Source organism: Silurus aristotelis (genome assembly GCF_946808225.1).
Source record: "Silurus aristotelis genome assembly, chromosome: 9".
Taxonomy (NCBI): domain Eukaryota; kingdom Metazoa; phylum Chordata; class Actinopteri; order Siluriformes; family Siluridae; genus Silurus; species Silurus aristotelis.
In genome coordinates, this window is record NC_139582.1 from 2,304,464 (window position 1) to 2,311,934 (window position 7,471).

The window sequence follows — 7,471 nt, forward strand, 5'->3', positions numbered from 1 at the left end:
TGTGGCTGGAAAAGTCAGGTGTCCCAATACTTTTGTCCATACATAATATTTCTAGAAGAGGTTTTAGATGAAGAAAGAATTGATACTGCTAACCTTCCAGCACTGAAGAAGCAAAGTTTAGAAGACTTTATTTGAGGTAGTGTTACTTATCAAGGGTTGGGTGTTTATTCCCTGGTATCACCAAGCTGGCACTCTTGGGCCCTTAAGAAAGGCCCCTAACCCTCTGTGCCCTAGTGGTGCTGTGTCATGGCTGACCCTGCGCTCTGACACTACATAGCTGGGATATGTGAAGAAATTACAACTTCCCTGTGAGATGGATGGATTTTTAGGCATTATTCAGCCAGCAACATTTAAAATATTAGCGCAATTATGTTTTTTGAATTAATTATTTATTTGTATTTCATAGGATCTGCTGCATTTAGAGGAGCGGCTGGGGACTGTGAATCGAGGAGCCTCTCAGGGAACTATAGAGAGGTGCACTTATCCGCACAAGTACAAGAAGGTGAGCATTCAGACCATCTGTGGTGGTGAATAACGTCTGCTACATTCACAGCCACGTTTATCTCAGACCTGTTCCTAACACCAAAAGAAATCATTATGGAGTTACAATATGTAGGCAAATGTTTGTGAACAGCTGACCATAGGATTTGCATGTGAATCTTTTTGAACATTTTGTTCCACATTTTGTCCAAATTTGCTGTTTTAATAACTCTTATGGGAAGATGTTCCACTAGATTTTGCAGAAGTGATGGGGATGTTCCCCCCACAGCCAAAGAGGTCCCATACAATTGGACACATCCAAGTTTTTGGTAACGGTTTTGTTACGGTTTTGTTACCAAACCACACAGGGCTGGGGAAAGTCTGCTGTCCCGTTACTTTTGGCTGTATGGTGTATGTTTATTGTTATTTGCAGTAATGCGTAGTCATGCTGGTTTTGGATAGTGCAGCTATGAGACTTGGAGTGAACACCTTCCCATAGCATTACCATAAATAGAAGGAAAATGCACCTGCTATGGAAACACTAACCAGTGAACTTTGGGATCAATAATGTTCCTATCCATCTGTTACAGTAGGCTACTATTTAATTTTTTTTCCATACAGGGCCATACAAACACTAAACTCATGATCTATAGAAGGCCATCAAGATATGTTCCTACCACGTCAACCTACCTCACATGTTCGGGATCACCAAGTCTGGCAAATACATCATAGGGACAAAAGTCTTGGGACACCTGACTTTTTCACCCATATGTGGTTCCACCCACAAATTTGGAAGTACACATCTTTGAATGCAGGAGCATTGCATTTTCCCTTCACTTGACCTGGGAGGCCCAAACCTGTTCCAGCATTAGGGATGTGCACAAAGACAGCTCCAGAAATATCTGCTTTAGATGGAGTGGAGTGGAAGATCTTGAGTGGCCTGATATAGAGCTATTAAACAATGGATATAAATGCTGAATGCACTCCTCACCTCATCTCACCTACATCAGTACCTGATTTTACTAACAAATTGCCACAAGCACACCCCAAAATCTAGTAGAACATCTTCCCAGAAGAGTGGAGGTTGTTATAAATGTGTAGGGGGGGGGGGGGGGCACATACACATTTTATGCCCAGGTGTCCACAAACTTTAGGCCATATTGTGTATTAGCATCTTGTCAAGTCCAGGCTGAGGACTTCAGATCGTTCTCCTGGAGTAAGAGTCAAGTGTAGATTTTACACTTTGATAAGTTTAGTGTAGATGCCCTGCTGTAGACCTCGGGCTGTGTGTGCGTGAGAAGATGATGTGTGTGATGTCTTTGTGTCTCGTTCACAGAGAAAGCTGCACGGTAAGCAGGACGAGGAGGAGGGCGCTGAGGAAGACACAGAGGAGAAATGCACCATCTGTCTGTCTATACTGGAGGAAGGAGAGGACGTCAGGTAATACGTGTGTGTGTGTGTGTGTGTGAGATCAGAATTATAGTTCAAACCAATAATCTTTAAAAGAATACTATAAGATTATAATCACTGTATCTTTGCTTATGTGGCGATCTTTCATCCTGAATATCACTATGCTGCGCTCTCTCTCTCGTTCTCTCTCTCTCGTTCTCTCTCTCTCGTTCTCTCTCTCTCTCTCTCTCTCTCTCTCTCTCTGTATCTGTTGCTGATCTTTTCTTTTTGTCCCCTGTTCCATTCTCTCTCTCTCTTTTCAGTTTTTCTTTCTGTTGAACTTTACTATATGTTTTTCACTCTCTTGGTCTCTCTCTTTTTCCCCTCCCTTCCTCTTTTTTATTTTTTTATGTCTGTTGAATTCTGTTTTATATCTGTTTCTGTCTTTCTCTTTTTCTCTCTCTTTCTGATTGTTGCTCTCTCTTCCTCCTCTCTCTCTTGTGCTTTTTCTCCGTCTCTCGCTCTCCTTTACTCTCCATATCCAGCTCCACTCTGACTCAGCGTATCTGTGATTTTTTTTTTTTGCAGGCGCCTCCCCTGTATGCACCTCTTCCATCAGCTGTGTGTGGATCAGTGGCTTCTCACCAACAAAAAGTGCCCCATCTGTAGAGTGGACATCGAGGCGCAGTTATCCTCTGAAAGTTGATGCTGTTTTTCTAGTGACTTTTATTTTGTTTTTTTTGTTGGTTATTTTTCGTTTTGGTCGTCGTATGTTTTCTTTTCTTTTCCTCCAGTAACACATTCAACCAAAGATGGCATGACTTACCTGTGCAGATCCGATACCGAAAAACCGGAAAAAAAAACAAACAAATCGCCAGCTATCGTAGTACCAATAATGCTCGAAACGTCCTTTTAGATTTAAGGGTTTCAAATTTTATTGTATTTATAAAGCTTTTATGTAGCTTTTTATTTGTTCCACAAGTGTCATAGTGTTTTTTTTTTTTGTTTGTTTTTTTTTTGTTTTTTTTCTTTTTTGTTTTGTTTTTCTTTTGCATGGATCCTTGCAATGCATTTCTTTGCACATTATAGATGATAAACGAGCCTGTCCAGGCTTTCACAGATTTGCAGGCGGAGAAGGTAAAGAACCGTGTTGGGTTTTTTTTTTGTTGTTTGTTTGTTTTTGTTTTTTTTGTTTTTTAATATATATACCTAATGCCTTGCTTTTACTGGAATCCAATCGAATATGAACGAGCGTTATGAAATCCATCGCAGGACATCAGTGTAATTGATTAGAGGGTGTGAACTGCGAACGATTCTTTATTTTATTATTATTTCAAGCGAATCAACACATTCCTGATTATTAGGAAGTGAGATCATGTTCGAGATGTGCTCTTGTTTATCAGTGTTCTCCACCTCTCCTCACCTCCGGGGGATCGCCGTACGTCCGTGGGTCTCGCCTCGCACCTCAGACGCACCATCGGGAACTTGAATGTCACCTGTATCTCTCTTTTTTTTTTTTTTTTCTTTTTTTTTTGCTTTCCTTCATCGTATCATTACAATCAGAGCTGTGTTAGGCCACGTGCTGATGATCTCTGGCACAAATACGGTCACCACACATCCCAGACGAGTTCTGAAACTGAGTATTGGTTTTCCTCACGCTTTCCTGGATATTTTTTGTTTCTCCTTTCTCTCTTCTCTGTTCACATGTGGTGAAAATGACACATCACTGTTCAGATGAATGCCAACGGAACGTGCTCTCACACACACACACACACACACACACGCACACAAACACACACACACACACACACTCTCATGAATGCATTCTTCTCCTCTCTCTCTCTCTCTCTCCCTCTCGAGCTGTGCAGCAAACTGTTTCTTTTTGTTTTGTTTATTTGCTGCTGTGAAAGCCTAACACTAATATTATTCTTAACTAGCTAACTTGCATATACTTGCACATGAGAGACAAAAAAAAAACTTTAAAAAAAAACAAAAAAAAAACAGGAGTGCATCGAAAATGACGTGTTGAAGCCGTGAGTTTTCCTCCGTTTGATGAGTTTTAGGAGGAAAAAAAAAACTAATTTTGATGACTGGGGTGTTGGAATACAGTACTTAATGGCAGGTATCCATGCATTTATAGACATAATGATCCTGAGGTGATGCACCTGGGGATTCATGTTAGTTTTAAAATAATAATATTAATAAAGTTAGGTAACTCTTATTGATGTTTTGTGGTTATTTGATAAAAATATATGGTGCATTTTATTTATTTTTTTCATCTCATTCTATACTTCATGCCATCATCTGAAAAAAAAAAGGATTATATCGGTGTGTGTAAATATCTGACTGATTTACAAACGTATGTAATGTAACGTATGTGATTGCTGACTCCATCCTTATGTGACGTGCAGGTCAAACAGCCAAATCCCCCCCCCCCCCCCCCAAAAAAAAAAAAAAAAAGCGTGGTGACATCACGAGTCATCAACCCAGCCCCCTAGAGTCTAGAGGGCTGGCTTGATTTAACGTGACATCACCAAGCTTTTTATATTTATAACTGGGATGAAGGTGTAACCTGTCAAAATGCTCAGCATGTGAAGGAGAACCGCTTTGTGTGGTTCGAGATGGTGACTGGTTTTGCACCGTCAACCAGCACCTTTATTTTCTTGGGGAAAAGGAAAATTTCTATATCAGTATGTATAAAATCAATGAAGTGTTAATCAGAATTAACATCAAACATCGTGCCAGATGTGGTTGATGTGTAAGTATTTTATGAACATGTATTGGGATTCTCACCCTATATTCTACAGTTTACACGGAATGGTTTAAAAAACAAAAAACAGTGAGTGAGCCAAAGAATAGATAACTACATGAATGCTGTTTGTAATAAAGTGGCTGGTGAGCATATATACATAGAGACTTCTCAACTTCTCAAAACACTCGGCACATGAAGGAGAAACGTATTTACAGGGACAGATTTCACACTGCTGTTCACCATCATTAAATTTAAACAACCACAATAGACCCATCAGAGATCTGAACTATATGAACATCTCATTCTATATTTAGTCTCCATTTGCCATTATAATATCCTTCACTCTTCTGGGAAGATGTTCCACTAGATTTGGTGGAGATTTGTGCTGATTCAAAAACATTGTTCAGTAGAGTTGAGGTCAGAACTCTATAGCAGTCGTCTACGCCAACCCACCTAAAGTAGATCGTTGATGTAATTCGCTTTGTGCACAGTGGCATGTCATGCTGAAACAGGTGTGTAGTTCAAGTGGAAAATGTAAACAGCAAATGCAGAGGAAGGAATTCTCCATGGTACATGATGGCATTATTTATCCAGCCTGGTACACACTTCAGATCAATCCCCTGACCTGAATTCACCCGAGCATGCATTTCACTTACTGAAGGAAAAATGCTTCCAAAACCGACAAGAACTGAAAACCGTTGCAACAAATTCCTGGCAGAATATTACCCAGGAAGAAACAAAACATCTGCCGAGGTGTGTGGGTTCCAGAAATCAGGCAGTGATTATCATTATCTCCCTCTCTTCCCTTTCTCTCTGTTTCCATACCCTGAAACAGAAAGAGAGAGATTTTATATAACAAGAGCTTCAAATAATACTATTAAACATGCTGTTTGTTCCAGATCGGCTTGTGTGAGTATTTCAGCTCAACTACAGGAAATTTCACACACATTTGTCTCTGCAGTTTAAACAGAGTCGTGCAAAATAAATATAAATATATATATATATATATATATATATATATATATATATATATATATATACACAGTGAGGAAAATAAGTATTTGAACACCCTGCTATTTTGCAAGTTCTCCCACTTAGAAATCATGGAGGGGTCTGAAATTGTCATCGTAGGTGCATGTCCACTGTGAGAGACATAATCTAAAAAAAAAAATCCAGAAATCACAATATATGATTTTTAAACTATTTATTTGTATGATACAGCTGCAAATAAGTATTTGAACACCTGTCTATCAGCTAGAATTCTGACCCTCAAAGACCTGTTAGTCTGCCTTTAAAATGTCCACCTCCACTACATTTATTATCCTAAATTAGATGCACCTGTTTGAGGTCGTTAGCTGCATAAAGACACCTGTCCACCCCATACAATCAGTAAGAATCCAACTACTAACATGGCCAAGACCAAAGAGCTGTCCAAAGACACTAGAGACAAAATTGTACACCTCCACAAGGCTGGAAAGGGCTACGGGGAAATTGCCAAGCAGCTTGGTGAAAAAAGGTCCACTGTTGGAGCAATCATTAGAAAATGGAAGAAGCTAAACATGCCTGTCAATCTCCCTCGGACTGGGGCTCAATGCAAGATCTCACCTCGTGGGGTCTCAATGATCCTAAGGAAGGTGAGAAATCAGCCCAGAACTACACGGGAGGAGCTCGTCAATGACCTGAAAAGAGCTGGGACCACCGTTTCCAAGGTTACTGTTGGTAATACACTAAGACTTCATGGTTTGAAATCATGCATGGCACGGAAGGTTCCCCTGCTTAAACCAGCACATGTCCAGGCACGTCTTAAGTTTGCCAATGACCATTTGGATGATCCAGAGGAGTCATGGAAAAAAGTCAGATGAGACCAAAATAGAACTTTTGGGTCATAATTCCACTAAACATGTTTGGAGGAAGGAGAATAATTAGTGTCCTTCCCAAGAACACCATCCCTACTGTGAAGCATGAGGGTGGTAGCATCATGCTTTGGGGGTGTTTTTCTGCACATGGGACAGGGCGACTGCACTGTATTAAGGAGAGGATGACCGGGGCCATGTATTGCGAGATTTTGGGGAACAACCTTCTTCCCTCAGTAAGAGCATTGAAGATGGGTCGAGGCTGGGTCTTCCAACATGACAATGACCCGAAGCACACAGCCAGGATAACCAAGGAGTGGCTCTGTAAGAAGCATATCAAGGTTCTGGCATGGCCTAGCCAGTCTCCAGACCTAAACCCAATAGAGAATCTTTGGAGGGAGCTCAAACTCCGTGTTTCTCAGTGACAGGCCAGAAACCTGACTGATCTAGAGAAGATCTGTGTGGAGGAGTGGGCCAAAATCCCTCCTGCAGTGTGTGCAAACCTGGTGAAAAACTACAGGAAACGTTTGACCTCTGTAATTGCAAACAAAGGCTACTGTACCAAATATTAACATTGACTTTCTCAGGTGTTCAAATACTTATTTGCAGCTGTATCATACATATAAATAGTTAAAAAATCATATATTGTGATTTCTGGCATTTTTTTTTAGATTATGTCTCTCACAGTGGACATGCACCTACGATGACAATTTCAGACCCCTCCATGATTTCTAAGTGGGAGAACTTGCAAAATAGCAGGGTGTTCAAATACTTATTTTCCTCACTGTATATAACATTGAGCGATCAAAATTGTTTTTGTTTTTATTTTCCACTGAGCTGCTGCCACACGATCAGCTCGTGAGATAACAGACAGACAAACAGATAGATAATCTTTAATTGATATAATTGATATCATTAAAAGTTTGTTTATTTTAATTTTGATGATTTTAGCTTACAGCTGATGAAAACCCAAAATTCAGTATCTCAGAAAATTAGA

The 7,471-nt window shown here is 40.1% G+C and overlaps 1 protein-coding gene across 4 annotated transcripts in view; it reads left to right on the forward strand.

Moving 5' to 3' along the window:
• The window catches only part of rnf111 (ring finger protein 111), a 38,071-nt gene extending 33,981 nt beyond the window's left edge, over window positions 1–4,090 (forward strand). For all 4 annotated transcript variants that reach the window (XM_083549896.1, XM_083549897.1, XM_083549898.1 and 1 more), the window contains exons 12-14: window positions 407–502; window positions 1,817–1,920; window positions 2,458–4,090. In XM_083549896.1, the coding sequence (XP_083406022.1) occupies window positions 407–502; window positions 1,817–1,920; window positions 2,458–2,575 (318 nt within the window). In that variant the 3' untranslated portion in view covers window positions 2,576–4,090. The remainder of the gene's footprint in view (window positions 1–406; window positions 503–1,816; window positions 1,921–2,457) is intronic.
• The last annotated feature ends 3,381 nt before the right edge of the window (window positions 4,091–7,471 follow it).